This window comes from Phyllostomus discolor, chromosome 3, assembly GCF_004126475.2.
Source record: "Phyllostomus discolor isolate MPI-MPIP mPhyDis1 chromosome 3, mPhyDis1.pri.v3, whole genome shotgun sequence".
Lineage (NCBI taxonomy): Eukaryota > Metazoa > Chordata > Mammalia > Chiroptera > Phyllostomidae > Phyllostomus > Phyllostomus discolor.
In genome coordinates this window covers 14,079,911-14,098,694 of record NC_040905.2, presented here as the reverse complement: position 1 = coordinate 14,098,694, position 18,784 = coordinate 14,079,911, and the positions used below count along the sequence as shown (strand labels likewise).

At 41.5% G+C, this 18,784-nt stretch overlaps 1 protein-coding gene across 2 annotated transcripts; it reads left to right on the top strand.

Moving 5' to 3' along the window:
• Nucleotides 1-42: 42 nt before the first annotated feature.
• C3H5orf22 (chromosome 3 C5orf22 homolog) lies at nt 43-18,677 on the top strand. 2 transcript variants are annotated; one of them, XM_028523163.2, is made up of 9 exons: nt 43-239; nt 1,708-1,853; nt 6,552-6,701; nt 8,754-9,183; nt 10,201-10,263; nt 10,502-10,623; nt 12,265-12,331; nt 14,252-14,391; nt 17,408-18,677. In XM_028523163.2, exons 1-9 carry the CDS (start codon nt 159-161, stop codon nt 17,538-17,540), a joined length of 1,332 nt encoding a protein of 443 aa, XP_028378964.1. In that variant the 5' UTR covers nt 43-158; the 3' UTR covers nt 17,541-18,677. The 2 variants fall into 2 exon arrangements, with proteins under 2 accessions (XP_028378964.1, XP_035876126.1); XM_036020233.1 differs by lacking the exon at nt 1,708-1,853 and having other exon boundaries at nt 154-239.
• The last annotated feature ends 107 nt before the right edge of the window (nt 18,678-18,784 follow it).

Genomic DNA, 18,784 nt, shown 5'->3' with positions numbered 1-18,784 from the left:
TCCGGAGTCCGCCCCCTGCCCTCTTTGTCCTCCAATCCGGAACCGCAACCGGGTGAGCTCGCGGTTCTACTCGGGGCGGGTGGTGGGACTGTGCTCCGTCCTTAGCGGGTCCTCGTCCAGTGTCTCTGGCTCACTGAGAGACAGCGGAGCGCCGCAGCATGAGCGACTCCGCAGGAGAACGCGCTCGCCTCCGGCGCTACCCCGAGCTCCCGGTGTGGGTGGTGGAGGATCATCAGGAGGTGAGCCGGCCGCTGCAGAGCCTCGGCCTGGGAGGCCAGAGAGAACCAAAATTGCTTACTTGCGCGAGTTGCATTGAATGGGGGGAAACACCAACACTACGTTGGAAGCTAACTTGGAAGAATAGGCTCTGGCGTTTATGGGGCGCTGACTCTGCTTCCGGCCAGTGGGCAATCTGACTGCAGATCCCCGAACCCTTAACCTGCACCTTAGTTCAGGCTTCCTGCCCTCTCCGGCATCTCCAGCACAGGCCTGCTGTGTAGGTGGGATACTTGGTTAAGAATGTGGATTGTCCAAAAAAGAAAAAAAATGCGGATTGTCATATTTGACATAGAGACAATTTTAGGGCCATTAGTATTATTGTGTGGATATTGTGCACATACTTTTTTTAATACGGCGCCCCGCGTTTCTAAACGCTAAAGATATTTCCTATTTTTATGGCAGTGCTATGTTAGAGTAGCGAAAAGAAGGCCTGAATGCAGACTTCTGGAGGTCTAAAAGGCAGAGCCATGGATCGGATACCTTTTTTTTTTTTTTTTTTTTTTTTTTAAGTAGCACTAATGAACCTTGGGAGTTCTCCGGATAGGAAAGAGGAAAAGAGTGATTCCAGGTTTACGGATGGAGACAGTTGAGAGGAAGGAAGTTGGGCTTCTGCAAACGGAGACATAGTGTGTATCAGCATTAGAGAAAGAGCGAGTGTGGATTAGACTGTGCTTTCAAAGTCAGTCTCTTTTTTTTGTCAATTCATTGTGTTTTTTTATTGACTTTATTGGAGTGACACTGGTTAATAAAATTATATAGGTTCCGGGTGTACATCTCTATGATACATCATCTGCATATTGTATTGTGTGTTAACCACCCCAAGTCAAGTCTTCTTCCATCATCACTAATCCTCTCTTTACCCTCTTCTACCTCCCTCCAAGGGCCTCCCTGGCCCTTTCCCTCTAGTAATCACCGTACCCTTGTCTGTGTCTGTGCAGTTTTTTTTTCTTTGCTTAATCAATTTCAGTATTAAACCTAGAACTATAGAGCTGTAACAGGACGAAGCCCTATAGACCTCCTAGCCCAACCACACCTTCCTATAGCACCTATAGGCCCTTCCTATAGTATGGAAAGGGCCAGAAGACCCAGGGTAGCTTGAACACAAGTTAGTGTGTGTATTAACTAGCAGGCTTTTTCAGTCCTTGTCTGTTTCCTCACATTTTCTGAGTCCATTGTGGCAGCAAAAGATGCCCGTTAAAGCCTCTGGAGGTGCAAGTTGGAAGTTCTGAGGGAAAAAATAAAGCTTGAGGACATTATCTGAATGATCGCCAATGAACACTCTTCCCTACCTATATTTACTCACTAGTTAATAGCTTCGTGTGCTTCAGATTACGTGCAATCGCATTTAACATTGTTTTTCAGTCTGCACTTAAGTGGAAGCTCATGGCTTCAGTGACAGTTCTGAACTCGTGCGTATGTCTTTTCCAGGTTCTGCCTTTTATATACCGAGCCATCGGTTCAAAACACCTTCCTGACAGCAATGTAAGTTTTATGCATTTTGACTCACATCCAGACCTCCTTATTCCTGTGAATATGCCAGCTGACACTGTGTTTGACAAGGAAACTCTTTTCAGGTAATACATGATTTTGTTAATCATACATACTTGAAACACAGTTTGCAGATGATAAGTGATTAAGGGAAATAGACTGCTAAGCTCATGAGTTTGTTTTGTTTGCCTCTTTTATGTTGTTTAAAGCAAGTCTTGACAAACTGTTTCTAAAAGAGCCAGGTAGTAGATATTGTAGGCTAAGTTGGTCATATGGCCTCTGTTGCAACTACTTATCTCTGCCCTTGTAGTGTGAAAGCAACCATAGACACTGTGTAAACAAGTGGCTGTGGTTTTGTTACAATAAAACTTTATTTACAGAAAACGAGTGGCCTAGTCAATGATTACCAACCTCTGCTTTAAAATGCAGAATTTTACAAGTATTGTAGAAGAAACTTGAAAAGTTATCTGAGCCAGTTCTCCCTTCTTTTCTGCTTTAAAAGTCTGAGTATTAGGGCACACACACAAAAAAATGTGTCTTAGCCCTGGCTGGTGTGGCTCAATGGATTGAGTGCTGGCCTATGCCAGGTCTCTGGTCACCAAAAAGGTCGCCGGTTTGATTCCAGGTCAGGGCACATGCCTGGGCTGTGGGCCAGGTCCCCATTTGGGGGCATGTGAGAAGCAACTAATTGGTGTATCTCTTGCACATTGATGTTTCTCTCTCTTTCTCCCTCCCTAAAAAATAAATAAATAAAATCTTTTTTAAAAATATGTGTCTTAAACACATAGATCAGTCATTTAATTTGTATATCTCTCCTTCCAATATTGAGTTTTCCAACCTCCCAATTTGTTTATTTTCAGGTGCCAAATCCTACTGACTATCAGTTACATAGAATCATAGAGATGGAAGTGAACTTGATAGTTTGTACTCTATTCTTCAGGAAGGGTCATACCTAAAGTATCTGTAAATAATGACTTACTAGCCTCTCTTCTGTAAGAAAGTTCCCTGAAATTGTCGCTTTCTCTTTATGTACATATTTGTTAGAATGTAACCCACTTGTACAATTTTATAAAGAGTTACATAGCAGTAATTCTGTTTTAATATAAAATTAAAAGACACTTGGCTCTGGCTGGTGTAGCTCAGTGGACTGAGCGCAGACCTGTGAAGCAAAGGGTTACCGGTTCAATTCCCAGTCAAGACATATGCCTGGGTTGCAGGCCAGGTCTCCAGTAGGGGACACGTGAGAGGCAACCACACATTGATGTTTCTCTCCCTCTCTCCCTCCCTTCCCTTCTCTCTAAAAATAAATAAATAAAATCTTTTAATAAAGAGAGAGAGATGCTTGGATAGGGACTTCTGGTTAAGATGGAGGCACAGGTAAACACACCTCACCTCACACAACTATAGCAAAAATTACAACCAGACTACCAAACAATTATCGCCCAGAATTGTCAGAAAATTAAGCTGTATGGAAGTCCAACACCAAGATGTAAAGAAGCGATATTCATCCAGATGGGTGGGAGGGGTAGAGATTCACAGAGAGGTGTAGAAACACGGAATGAGTGGTCTTGCATCCACATGTTGTGGATAAAAATTAAGAGGGATACCTCAGGAAGGAGGGATCCCAGCCCCAGAATAGACCACCCAGCCCAGGGTTCAAGTGCCAAGAAGATAAGTCCCCATAACTTCTTGCTGTAGAACCAGTGGGGGTTGTGGTGGCCAAAGAAACTGTAGGATTATCAAGAGACTCCTCTTAAAGGGCCCACAACAGACTTAGGACTCAGCAGACTCACACCCGCTGGGATTTAGTGCCAGTGCAACACCTGAAAGGACACAAGTGGCATACAGGGAGAAAGAGAAGGGACTGGCATCAGGGCGAGTGCCAAGAGACAGCTTCCTCCTGTACAAAACTCCAGGGGCCAGGCAGTGACCTCTCTCCAAGCCCTCTTGTCCCATCTATGAGCCCTCCCCACAAAGAGCAACAGTGGTGACATGGGTTGCCCCACTCTGGAGATTACCTAAGGCTCTAACCCATACGACTTACAGGTGCGCTTTTCTATAGTAGGCCACAGTACTAAGATAGGGAGTCAGAGCAACTCTACCTAATACATAGAAGCAAACACAGGGAGGTTGCCAAAATGAGGAGACAAAGAAACATGGCTCAAATGAAAGAACAGAACAAAACATCAGAAGAAGAAGTAAACAAAATGGAGATAAGCAACCTATTAGATGCAGAGTTCAAAACACTGGTTATCAGGGTGCTCCAGGAACTCATTGGGTAACAGCAGAAAAAAATAACAGGCAGAAATAAAGGTCACATTAAGTGAAATAAAGAAAAATCTACAGGGAACCAACAATGGAAGGAATGAAAATGAGAATTAAATCAACAATTTGGAGCAACACAAGGAAGAAAAAAGAATTCAAAAAAACAAGAATAGGCTAAGGAGCCTCTGGGACATCTTTAAATGTAACAACATCCGAATCATACAGATGCCAGAGGAGAAGAGGAAGAACAAGAAACTGAAATCTTATTTGAAAAAATAATGAAAGAAAACTTACCTAACTTTATGAAGGAAATAGACATACAAGTCCAGGAAGCACAAAGAATCCCAAACAAGTTGGACCCAAAGAGGACCACACCCAGTCACATCATAATTAAAATGTCAGAGATGAAGGATAAAGAGAGAATCTTAAAAGCAGCAAGAGGAAAGCAGAGAGTTACCTACAAAAGAGTTCCCATAAGACTGTCAACTGATTTTTCAAAAGAGACTTTGCAGGCCAGAAGAGACTGGCAAGAAGTATTCAAAGGGATGCAAGGACCTACAACAAGATTATTCTGTCCAGCAAAGCTATCATTTAGAATGGAAGGTCAGATAAAGTGTTTCCCAGGCAAGGTACAGCTAAAGGAGTTTATCATCACCAAGCCATTATTATATATATATGAAATGCTAAAGGGAATGATATAAGAAAAAGAAGATCAAAATGATGAATATTAAAATGGCAATAAATTCATAACTATTAATAATTAACTCCAAACAACAAACTAAGCAAACAAGCAGAACAGGAACAGAATCATAGATACAGAGATCATTTGGAGTGTTATCAGTGGGGAGGGGGAAGGAAGAAAATGGGGCAAAAGGTGCAAGGATCAAGAAACACAAATTGTCCCTGGCTGGTGTAGCTCAGTGGATTGAGCTCGGGCTGCGAACCAAAGTGTTGCAGGTTCAATTCCCAGTCAGGGCACATGCCTGGGTTGCAGGCCATGGCCCCCAGCAACTGCACATTGATGTTTCTCTCTCTCTTTCTCCCTCCCTTCCCCTCTCTAAAAATAAATAAAATATTTAAAAAAAAAGAAACACAAATTGGTAGGCACAAAATAGGCAGGGGGAGGTTAAGAACAGTGTAAGAAATGGAGAAGCCAAAGAACTTCCATGCATGACTCATGCACATGAACTAAGGAGGGGAGATTGCTGGAGGGAATGGAGGCACTGGGTGGAGGGGGACAAAGGGGAAAATTGGGACAATTTTATCCCAATGTTTTACGTTATAGCATAAACAATAAAATATATTTTTAAGTGAAAGGTGCTTGTCTGAATTAATTACATTTGACTTTTTCCAAAACCCCAATTCACACCACTGGTTTCTTAAAAACAACATGGTAGGTCGGCCATTGTCCTCAATGTTTTATATTTAGAGGTTTTATGTTTCAGAAGTTGAAGGTAATTATGAAGCAGGTATGCAGACTATACAGCTAGTCATAGGATACTAGTTATTCGACTTTTTAGTCTCAGGATTCCTGAATACCCTTAAAAATTATTGAGCTTTTTCTTTAATGTGGGTTATATCTATCAATATTTACCATATTTGAAATTAAAACTGAGAAGTATTTAAAACATTAATTCACTTCAAAATAACAATAGACCTTTATATGTTGGCATAAATAAGATATTTTATGAAAAATGTATTTTCTAAAGCAAAAAATAGTGAGAAGAGTAACAGTGCTTAAATTTTTATAAACCTCTTTAATATTTGCCTCTGTAGAAGATTCTTACATCTACTTCTGCATTTATTCAGACACCATATGTTGTTTTGGTGGAAGTATATGAAAAAAACTCAGTAAGAGAATTTTTATAGCCTTTTCAGATAATTGTGAATATTCTTTAATACTATACAGACACTTGACAAGTGGTTGTCTCTTAAAGCTTAGACCGTAGAATCCAACAATTCATATTCAAGTCTGAATAACCATGGTTTATCATCAGTCTTTCAAGAAAAATGGTGTTTGGCTTGCAATTCAATCACAAGTGCTTTTCCTCGAGACTTCAGTGTATGTAGCAGAAGTACGTTCTGTACACTTCTCGCTTTACCACACAGAATGCTTTAGAACGTACGCTCAAGATCAAGGTTTCATCATGAAGGGCAATTTTACGTGCAGCTGGGTTTGGGGAGGGTTAGTGCTTGGTCGTGGAGAACACAGTGACCCCGGTAGAGTTTGGCACCATCGCCTTGATTAATCTCACGACACCGACCCACCATGCTTTGTACCCCACCCCTGCCCCCACCCTGTGCAAATGTCGGTACCAGGGAAAAGGAAAACAGCGCCTTAGTGTTTGGGGGAAATTGCTTTTAACTGATGGTCACAGGAAGTACCTCAGGCACCTTCCAGCTGGTCCCTCAGACCCCACTTTGAGACCTGCTGTCTTAAAATATTATTGTGAATGCAATTTCATTTGGGGGAAAAAATCACTCACTAATAGTTTGTATTCTTCCTATTTCCCTTCCAGAGAGTTAAGTATTGAGAATTGGATCATGCCTGCAGTTTATGCCGGCCATTTTTCTCACGTGCTATGGCTTCATCCCACGTGGGCTCAGCAAATCAGAGAGGGCAGGCATCGCTTCTCAGTGGGCAAGGACACGTCCACCACCACCATCAGGTAACTGCCTCACCCTCCGAGTATGAGGCAGGTTGGGTGCAGCTTCTGTCCTATTTTGGGTTCCTGTGACAACTCACAAGTATCTCTCCACACATACAGAGTCACACTGAGCCTCAGCTCTTCCAAAAAGAGTTCTCAAAACAAGTTTAGGAACAAGTTTTCGAGTCTCTTAAACTGCTCCACACACCAGTTATACTCTGGTGTTGGCCCAGTTTGTCTTTGAATAACGTGGTCTTCATCTTCTGGAATTCTGGCTCCACTGATGACTAACTCCACTAAATCACTGAAGTGCTTTTTAGGTTTATATATTTAATGATACATTTACTGTTTCCTTCCAATATAACTATGGTTTGCTGAATGGAGAAATTAGCAGTGAAAATGCAAAAATAACTCATTTTTTTTTATAAATCCAGTGGCTAACAGGTAGATTTGGGGTTTTAATTTTATTAATATGATTAGCTTTAGATAATTAATCTAAATTAAATTACAGAATTCTCTGGCTTGGGTGACATGTACAACCATTTTTGTAGTAAAAGCTATAGAACCACTGTTTTGTGTATCTCCTGAATTCTCTTGTGAGGGGAGGAATGTTTTAAGCAGTGGAACTATAATTTTCTATAACCTGAAGGATATAGGGATTAAATGGTAACACATTGAAAATGAAATAATCATTCTCTTTGAATATGATATTTTTTACTTCTGACTTACCCTTAATGATACAATTAACTTTTCTTGTATATTATCAATTACACAAGTCACTTTATAGTACATACATGAAATTTTACTTATTGAGAATATGATACTAAATAAATAGAGTTCCTCAGACAATAGATATTATACGCAACACTGGTATATATGAAAGAGTGGCAGCATTTTTATTGAGTACTTCAGTGTTACTTTCACCTGTAACAGGTTTCTGCAAAATCAAATAATTTCGAGCAACCTGAAACAGACATTTGAAACTCGGTGTGTATAATAATATTAGGAAGATTTTTATTATCTCATAATTTAAATCCTGCAGGTAGAAATGTATGGAAGAGACATACATGTAGGTACGTAGTCTGAAATACTTGAATTGATAAGAACAAAGTAAAATATCTGTTATTAAAGAAGAACACAGATTTAGGCTAAGGGGTATAGCCTTTGTCTTTCTTAGGATGGTACAGTTTTTAATGAGCCTGGACATTAGTTTTATTGTGTCATCTTCCCCAGTCTTTTGGGGGAAAACTATATCTTTTTAAATGTAAGACTGCATGTTGGAGTAGGTAGGTACTAAATGTTAACCATTATTTTATTTGGATAGAGCCTGCCTCTAGAAGGAGCACTTGGTTTCACTGTTCATAGCACCTACCAAGGCATGATACAGCTGAACAGCTGAGATCGTGCCGACGTGTCTAAAATCAGCAATCTGCAACTTGGGAAATATGTTCTGCACGTGTATGAGGGGTTTTTTTAGTTGTTTTTTATATTAAAATATTATGATCATATAAAGTATAATGAAGCTTTGAGATACATCAGAGGGAGCTTCTATTAAGAGAAATTATTTCCAGGTGTAATTTTTGTCCTCAGCGATTTGGGGAGGTGAAGGTCCAGCTGGTGTAGGAGAAAGCCAAAGCACTGGCTCAAACAGGGTTGCTTATTTCCTTCTCGTGTTCGAGTTCACCCCATACAGTCCCGGGCAATTCTGTAGTTCGGGACACCCCAGTTTCTCCTGTCTTTTCTGCTCCATCATCTCTAGAATGTTGCCTTTGTCCTCATAGTCCAAGGTGGGCTTGTCATCTGCCAGTCGGTGGGGAGGGAAGAGCCAGGCGCAACCTCAGTCAAACGGCCACACCCAGGTGTGAGACAGATTGTGACTTCGGGCAGTTGGGTGCCCAGCCAGACACTCAGGGAATGCTATTTCTACAGAAGAACGGGAAGTGCAAATGTTAGAGACAGCTCCCCGTTTTCGCCCAACATCTTCTTGATAATTCTGCAGTGCTGTGAAATGCTATGTGAAATGTCAGCTAACTGGTCCACTCATCTTTAAAATAGTTTTCTCCTCTGATCCAGGGTTACAAGTACAGATCATTACTTCCTAAGTGACGGTCTTTATGTAACTGAAGACCAGCTAGAGAATCAAAAACCTTTACAGTTGGATGTAATTCTGGTAAAGCCATATAAACTCTGTAACAGTCAAGAAGAAAACGATGCAGTGTCTTCTGCTAAGAAACCAAAGCTAGCACTGGAGGACAAAGAAAGCACTGCCTCCACTAACTGTAACTCTTATTCGGAAGGATTGGAGAAGGACACGGTGACACCGAGAAAGGTCCAGACTGGCCTAGAACCTTCGTGTTCATGTTCTCCTGAAAGCCAAGAATGCCAGACTGCAGTCCGCACGGGAGAGATCCTGGAAGTTTTGAAGAAAGGGGATGCATTTGTTTTAGATATTGACTTAGATTTCTTTTCAGTCAAGAACCCCTTCAAAGAAATATTCACACAGGTAAATGTGGTATTTTTCAAACATAGACCTTGAGGATTGTATGGCATTTCTCTAGAGCAGGGACCAGCAAACTTTCCGCTCACAGCCACAGAGCAGCGACTTTACTGCGGGTCAGTGGGGCCTCTGTCTTACATTCTTCCTGCCTGTGCTTTCGCAGCCTTTAAAACTGTATGTACTCTTCATAACTTGAGGGCCATGCACGAAAATCTGTGCCAATCCCTGCTCTAGATACTATTTATTATTTTGCATTTATTAATTGGGGTAACATGTACGTGGGTAGCCGGAAAAAAACAAAAGTCATATCGTAGAAGAAAGTGTGTGCATGAACAAAGGTCGCTCCCTTTCCCCATCCCCTCAGTTTCTTGCCTCAGAAACAAACGCTACGGCCAGTTTCTTATGGTGTCTTTCCAGAGATGCTCTATGTCTGTGACCCCCTGTGGACAGATTTTTCAGTGAATAATAAGGTGCCTGGTGGCATGTGGACTATTTGTGGCTGATCGTGGAGGCCTGTGGTTGTTACGCTACCTCAGCAGATCTTAAGTGCGCATCACCAGAGATGGGATTTCGCATTTAAGAAACTGATAAATTCATGATCCAAATGAGCATTCCTAGGTGCATCTTATGGGCACACGTATCTGCTCGCCTTAGCATTCAGGAAGTTGTTCCAGATCTATTCTGGGAGAATTCATATTAAATGTCTTGTTTCTAAGGTCAGTATTTGATTTATAACGATGATGCTGTACTTTACAATCCTTATTCTGTACGCATACTGGAAGCCTTGTGATTTATCTAAATAAGCAAAGACCTCTCCCTGTCATGCCCAGATGGATGGAGTTGCCCTGAAGAAATGATAGTATTTACAGTGAAATCTCAATTATACATTTTGCCTGATTTTTCTCAGACTAATCTTTAAATGACTAAGAAGGTTTTGAATCACAGCCATTTTTTACTTAAAACATATCATTGAAAAAAAATGTTTTTCTTAATATATGGATTTTTTTTTTGTTTTGCTTTTAGGAGGAATACAAAATCTTACAAGAGCTCTACCAATTTAAAAAGCCTGACACCAACCCGACAGAGGTATCCTTCATTGATTTCTTTGGGTTTTGTCTGCTTGTCACGTAACCGAACATGTTGTCACCGAGTGTTCACAGACAGCTGTCCGGAGTCTTTCTGTGTGTGTGTGTATTGGGGAAGTCCATGATTACTACTCGAAAGTCATGTTTTAACTAATTGAACTGCAATTTTCACTGTGATGGGGTTTCACTTGTTTTTTTGAAAAAATAACTATAATCTTGACTTTTCTGTGCATTTAAAGGAAGATTTGGTAGATTGTGTCGATACTCGAATTCACCAGTTAGAAGATTTAGAAGCCGCTTTTGCTGATTTGTGTGATGGTGATGATGAGGAAACTGTACAGAAATGGGCTTCGAACCCTGGGTAAGACCCTCAAACATTTCTCGGCATCTCTACAATATTCCTGTCCTAGGCATGTTACTAGATTTACTAAGTTGCTTCTAAAAATCAGCATTAAATTTCAACACAAATTTACTAGCACTCCTTAGCATTTATTGAGTATTTTCTATGTGCCCAATATAATTCTAAGATTTTTCCTTGCATTATCTCATTTATTTCTTATAACAGTCTTAATGGCTTAATTATTATTACTTCTATTTTATAGATAAGGGAACTAAAGCACAGAGGTTAAGTCACCCGAAATCACGTAATAGTAAGTGGGTGTGCTTTTAGTTACTGTGCAGCAGTGGCCCTACTGTGTGTAAGATGTGGTGGTAGGTTTCATGGAAGATTAAAAATGAGTAAGATTGTCCCTGTTCTAAGTAGAATAAGGAAGAAAATTAACCTATCAATAGAAAAGAAAGTTACCTAACTGGTAATTATAATGTCAAAGCGTGCCTCTTTTGAAGGATAGCCCAGCTATAAGTAAAAGAGTTTGTATTCAAGCTGCCCATGGCATCAGGGAGCAGGATTGGAAAGCTGGGTTCTTCATCAGTCATTTGTTTGGCCAGTCCTCTCAGAGCTGACCAACCTTGAAAATAGGGAGATCACCTATTGATTTGGGGGGGCAGGGGGTGAAGAATGCCCTAGTATTAATGCTAGCTTGAAAGGACAGTGACATAAATAGTACAGTTACTTTTCTCTAAAATAATGTTTTAAATTATATAAACTCAAGAGACCAGGAAACTGAAATAGAACTTTCTGTCCCCAAGAGCACAGAAGACCAGAACTAGCTTATTGTCAAACTGGGATCCTTCTCCATAGTGTAAATGTGAGAGTCAGCCATTGGACAGCAGTCACGGGAGGGGACAGGCGGGACTTCCCGCCTCCTTTTTTCTGTTTTCTCTCCCCTCCTGGCAGATGGGTGCATGTTGGTAGAAAAGGCATTAAAGTGCTAGAATTATTGATGAATCAGGGCACCTAAAGAGTTTTACCTAAATTAAATACCTTAAACACACCATTGTTGTTATATCAAATTGTACAGAATTTTCTCCATTATAATTGTATATATGTCAATAAATATGACCTTAATTTTTTTTAAACCTTCAGGAAACTATCTTTTTTTAACTCTGTGTGTTTAAGGCACTTAGTTTTCTTGCTGATCAAAATGACTTTTTTTTTTTATTGTTGTTCAATTACATTTTGCCCTGCTTGCTCTCCCCCACCTTCACCACCCCCACGCCCTCCCCCACAGTCGGCCCCCGCCCCATTGTCCACACCCTTAGGTTCTTCATGGATGTTCCTTGACTTGACCCTTCCCCTTCAAAATGGTTTTAAGGTCACAATAGAACTTGCATTTTTAGAGACGAGGAAAATCTCAGTTTCTCGAGTGCTAATTTTCAACATTTAACACAATCTGTAATCTTTTTAGGTAAGAAAACAGCAGGGAATACTTATTTCTTAATATTTTAACATGATATTTGAACAGCTTTATTTTTTTTTTCTTTCCTAAGAATCATATGACGCATACTGTTAATGATGAATTTGAAGGATAATGTATCATTGGCTACTGTAATTTTGGTTGAGGTGGTGTGATGTTTAATTGAGGGGTGGCTTTTTTTCCAGAATGGGATCACTAGTTCCACTCGTACAGAGTTTGAAAAAGCGGATGGACATGCCAGACTATGAAATGGTAAATATTGTACAGTGAAGTAAAAAATTGACCCTATTTAAAGGCATTTTTCCAGATAGAGGAGTATACTTTCTGTTAAAGTAGGTCACCTTTATTCGTGTTCCTGGCATGTGTGAATGAACTATTTTTTTAAGTGATGAAAAAAATACATGCTTTTTAGAAGCTGGAACATTTCTCAGTTTTCTAGGAAAGACGTACTTTTCCCAGTTTTATCTGTGAAACAAAAGCGCTGTGTTTTGTTTTGTTTTGCTGTATGGTCAGCTCTCTTCTTCCCAGAGTAAAAAAGAATATAATTTCTAAAGTTTGTTTGTTTGTTTTTACTTCTTTCCACTCCGTGTAAACTTCTCTGATTAAAAACACAAACCAGAGAGACACGAGGGGGCGCTCTGGTGAGTGCATTCCAATGGTATCAGCTGCATTACCTGACAGTGATCTGAGTGCAGCAGCAAAAGAGAACACCATTGGTGACAATCTCTTTATTTTTCTATCATTCTGCAGTCTTCGAAGCACGAGTTTTCCCATTTGAAGTTCATGTGCCCTTTCTCTCTCAGATTTTGTGCCAGAGCTGTGACCCCCAAGCCTTGAGTGTCTCCTTTACTTCTAGTGCTTCTTGTGCTTCAGCCAAGTGTGTTTTAGCTTTAATATTTTATGTATTTCATGGAATGCAACCAAATCACCTTATCTAAACTGAAGTTTACGTATTAGTTTAATGCTAACTTTATAAGAATAAAAAATACCTCCTAAAGAATGTTTTGGTTAAATCGCAGCTAATCCGAGACTCACTGTTCTTTTTTATTTAATTTTTATTTTTTACATTTAGTATTGTTTTGTACAGCATAACGGTGAGACAACCATGCGTAGTCACCCTCCTTTTTCATGGCAGGTATTAAAAATGACAGAGTTAGAAGACATGTAGGGTTTCAAAATGCTTTGAACACACATGACATTAGTGAATGTCTTCAGCAAGTCTACTTTAATTGCTCCGTGACATCTGGACTTTCTGGTGGTCGGGAGGGTTGTACGTGCAGAGAGAAGGGATGTCATGGGGGCGGGTGCAGATCACGTGATCGAATATGGCCCACCTGCAGCTGCAGGGTTAGGACATTCGGTGCTTCAGCCGTTTGAGTAGAAGAGATGCTGCATAGTCTGTCATTGACAGTACTGCAATGCATTAAGTCTTCGATGTTCATCCAGAGCCCCCAATAAAATAGCAGATTAGTGTTTTTTTCTGTGCCTTGCCCTCTTGTATGCTAGGCAAAACTGTGACACATTTGAGACCCAGTTTTCAGAAATTTAAAGCAGAAGCTGCAAAATGTCAGCTTATGAGCCATTCCCAGCTTCCGGGCATATTGAGTTAGTGCCGGTCCTGTACAGTCACAGCACGAGCACAGGTGTCAGCAGTATGTACCCGTACACAGAGGGAACTAAAGAAACTGGTAACAGCTAAGTAAGACAGGAGGAAGGCTTTCCCGTGCATCCTCTTGAAGCTTTGAATGTAGTACTAAGTGCGCGTATTTAGGGGGAAGATAAAAGCAATATGTTGGAACAGAAGATAAGGTGAGAATATTATCTATAGTTTTATATCAGCTATTAGAATCTAGGTAAAATCGATAATTTGCTAGAAAACGTGAATTGTCAAATTCAAGTAAAGACAAACTGAATGAATCTGTAATCATTAAATAAATTTAAAAAGTAGTTAAAGAATTACTTCTAGAAAAGGCCTCAGGCCCACACCGTTGTGTGGGTCAGTACTTCCAAACTTGATGGAGTAGGTGACTTCTATGGCACAGAAATTATTAAGGAAAAAATAACCTCACCTCAAAAAAACTAGAAGATTTGTCAGCAAAGTCGTTAAATGGTGAAAGAATCTTCTGAAAACAACGAAGCCTCACACGGTGATTTTTCATTGTCTCACGTCAGGTTCACCAGGCTGGTCTAACCTGTGACTATTCAGAACTTCCTCACCACGTCAGCACAGAACAAGAGATTGAGTATCTCATTCAGTCTGTATATTATTTACTGAAAAGTTTACCAAAGCCTACTCTTGTGACAATTGCAAGGTAAGTGGTAGCCTGAACAATGGCCTGTCGAAGATGTCCACGTCCTAATCACAGAAACTTGCGAATATGTTGACTTACATGGCAAAAGGGACTTCACAGATGTTGATTAGCTCAAGGTTCTTAAAATGAGGAAGTCATCCTGGATTTTCTGGGTGGGTCCAATATAATCCCGGGGGTCCTTGTAGGGAAGACAGGGAGGTCAGAATCCGAGAGACCGGAAGATGCTGGGACATTGTCTTTGAGGGTGGACGATGGACCCGTGAGCTAAGGAGTGGATGCAGGCAGCATCCTGTAGGAGCTGGAAAGGCAAGGAGACACATTCTCTCCCAGAGCCTAGGGAAGCAGGTGCGTCCTGCTGACACCTTTGTTTTAGGACTTCTGACCTCCAGCAGAACTGTAAGGTAATAAGTTTGTGTTGCTTTAAGCCTCTAAGTTTGTGACAGTTTGTTATAGACCAGTAGGAAATGAATGCGATCTCTGTAGATTAATCTGATGATTACTAATACAACGATTCTTACCCATTTTTTACCCTCTCAGCTCAGATCTCAGGTGTTGTATTTTCCCTTTACTGTGAGTAATGGTTGGCAGACAGCATGTTATCTTGTCTTTGAAGATGGTGATGTTTATTCAGATAAACACAAGAATTCCCATTTCTGTGTCCTACAGAGGAATATTTAGCTGCTGCCATGTCTTAAATTCAAACATACTATATGTATAGTTACAATTTAATGCACCTTTCTTTTCTGTGTTAATCTTTGGGCTGGTTTTCTGTAGACCTGTTAGATTCTAGAGTAAGTGCTTTAAATGCTCAAATGATATTTATATTTATTGTGACAAGCATTTTGTAACATCTTTTACCATCCTAAAACAAAATTCCTAGATAATCTAGCCTACGTACACACATAATGTAAAAATAAATATTATACATAATATATAGTTAATATAATTGTCGTAGTCCATTCGGGCTGCAATAACAAAAGTGCCATAGATCTATTGCTTATAGACAACAGCAGAAGTTTCTCACAGTCCTGGGGGCTGGGAAGTCCTAGTTCACAGACAATTGCCTCCTCCCAGCGGCCCCACGTGGCAGAAGTGAATCAGCGCTCTGGGACCTCTGTGTGAAGGCACTAAACCCCACCTAGGAGGAGCCCTCCCTCGTGACTGAATCACCTCCCAAAGGCCTCTCACCTCCAGATCCGACCACACTAGGGACTGGGGGCCAACATACGAATTTCAGCGGAGAGTGAATACACAAACATTCAGTCTTGGTTTATAGCAATAACATACTTATACACCTAATTTAAATGTATGTTTATATATGTATATCCATACAACAATATCACCGTAACAGAAAGGAGAAAAGAAAGTAGCTGATAAAAGCAGTGTGTATTAAAATGCCACATTAGACTTGCATCTTTACAAAGAATCACTAAATGAAACAGTTACAAGTGCAGATACTCAGCATTTAAGTGCCTCTTATATGTCATAAATGAATCTTTTCTACATGATACTTCCTTAAAGTAGGTGTTCACCCATATGTATATTTTGGACAATAATTTAAAATTGTTCTCTATCATTTATTATGTGTTAAATGTGTATATGAAGCCTCGAAATAACCTAATCATCAGAGACTGGAATGAGTTTCCTGGAGATCTAACAGATTATTTCTTTAGTTCTGAAATACATGTGGTGGGGAGGAGACTGTATTACTACCCCGTTTCTGTCTGAAAATCTCCGTGCCACTCTTCCCAGCCCCTCCCTCTGAATGGCTTCCTCACCCCATTTCAAACCAGGAGACACCGATGCAGTCATTCAGACTTCACTCCAGCTGTCATTTCAGTGACACTGTAACGGCCTGGCCTTTCACATTGTACTTGGTGGTTCTACAAAGACATCCCAAAAGGCCGATTTCTGTCCCATCCCACTTAGCTCTTTTCTCAACGCTTACTGCCTAGGAACTTGATCCCTACGCCAGCTCGTCCCCATTTTTCGTCCTGGTCAGTCCTGCACACTTGTGCAGTTGACATTGTTTCCATAAGTGGGGCCCTTTTATCAGTTGGAAGGCCTCCACCATCATAATTTCTAGCCCTAATGTACACACAAAACAATGAGAAGCCCTGGCTGGTGTGGCTGTGTGGGTGGGGCACCCTCCCACAAACCGAAAGGTCACCACTTCGATTCCCAGTCAGGGCACATGCCGGGGCTGCAGGCCAGGTCCCTGGTTGTGCGGCATGCAAGAGGCAACTGATCGATGTTTTTCCCCCTTTCTTTGTCCCTCCTTTCCCCTTGCTCTAAAATAAATAAATGAATAAAACCCTTTTTTAAAAAAGAAGGAGAAGGATGCCCGGTCACTAAGGCAATAAATAAGCCCCAGGATTCCCCAGCAGCATGCCCCTTTTGAGCAGCATCGGTCTGGAGGCCGAGTACTGAGGCCCTGCACGTAGGCCCTATGGTCTCCAGTCCTGCCCCCCTCCCCCATGCCACTCATTGGCTCCAGCTGTGTGACCCGTGCAGGGCAGCCTTTCTCTGTCCCAGGGTCCTTTCAACCATGGTGGCAAACACAAGGCCCGTGGGCCGAATCCAGCCCTCTGCCTTGTTCTGTCTGGCTAGGCACCTTGTTTCTGCCCAGCGGCCTCACTGAGCTCTCGCTCAACAGTTAAGGAAGTAGTTACACTTATACAGTCCTAAAGTTACACTCCTAAAATTACATATTTCCCTTTGAAGGCAACCACGAGGCTAATGTGGCCCCCGGTGAAAATGAGTTTGACACCCCGGCTCTAAGGGGAAGGTAAATGCACCTATTCCGTAGAGTGGCCGAGGACATTCAAGTACATCTTTTATGTCATGTGCCTCGCAGGATCAAACAGGTAGCAGCTTGTAACTACTACTATTCCCAAGTCCGGCAACTTTCATTTCAATGTTACATTGACATCAACACATACTTTTCCTCACTGCACACTATGATCTCATCCTATTTGTGTGTATTTTTTTTTCTAATTTCTCTTGTTGGTTCCAGGTCAAGTCTGGATGATTACTGTCCTTCTGAGCAAGTTGACAGCATTCAGGAAAAAGTCCTCAGTGCGCTGCGCTCCCTCTACGGGGCTCTCGACGTCCACCTGGTGTATTCGGCAGAGTCGTCTCCGTCTTGAAGCAGCCGAACACGAGGCTCCTGCTACATCTCGACGTAGTGACAGGGTTTTCATCAGCTTCCTTGTAAACGTGTCTTCCGGAGGGCGCTTTGTTTTCTAGTAACGTTGACTGAACATCTCCCGGGTGTTGTCAGTTGCTGAATGGTGGCGGCTTTGTGGGCACCGGGTCTGCCCCTGCTGCTTACCTCTCTCTCCTTCTGTAATTGTCTGTCTTCACTTTTGTGAGGGTGTTTTTTTGTTTGTTCGTGCTATTACAGATGTCCCTTTTTTTTCCCTTTGAGGGTGGGTTCCCCCCCCATTCTCATTTTTCTCCTAGGTCAGTTGGACTGTATGAGATTCGTTCATTCATTTCACTCACTCAGCTAACCGACCTTCATTGAGCACTTACGTGCGCCAGGCATCACTACACGCTGGGTGTACAGTAATGGACGGAACAGATGGGGCCCCCGCCCTCTGGAGGGACAGCCAAGAACAAGTCACAGACTGTAACAAATTTTAGCGAGGAAAGGGCAACCACAGACGTGTCTTAGGCATGTTCTAGTCCTCAGGGCACCCTGGCCTTATGGGAAAGTGACATTCTCAAAAGCTACTACCTAATAATAATAATAATAATAAATAAACAAACTTGCCAGCCCATGAAAATGTCGCAGGAAGTCTACCTCCCCGAGACTGGTACTATGTATGACCCAGCTCTCGCAAACAATGCTCTCAGCACTGTTGGTATGAGGTCTGTTTAAGTAAACTCAACCGAACGAGTTAACTCGAGTTTGCCGATCAAAAAGCCCTTCTGTGCGTTGCACCTCCATGACGGTCAGGGTGAGCGCTCACTGGCATTGTAGCTCTGAGGCGCCACTTCGTGGGCAGTCTGGGTAGATCCTTCTTCCCAATCAGCCGGCTCTTCGTGTAAATAGTAGGGAAAAAGTTAAGTCCTCGATTCTGGCCCACCATAAATACCGCCTTTCACCAGCGTCCCCAGGAGTGAGGGACCCTGTCTGATTGATTGGCTCTTCATCACGGAGCTTTGCATTTGCTTAATTGGCCAAAGTCACCCTCTCTTTAGTATTCGTCATGTTCAGTAATCATTTTTAACTGCCTACTTGATTTATTTTCCTTTAAAAGGTAAGACAGCATTTAAAGAAAAAATCCATTATTCCTCAGTCCTAATACAGTAGTAGTTTTCATTTTTGCATGTAACTTTCAGGCCTTGACCACGTGTGTACCTGTTGACTTGGAAATAAATGATC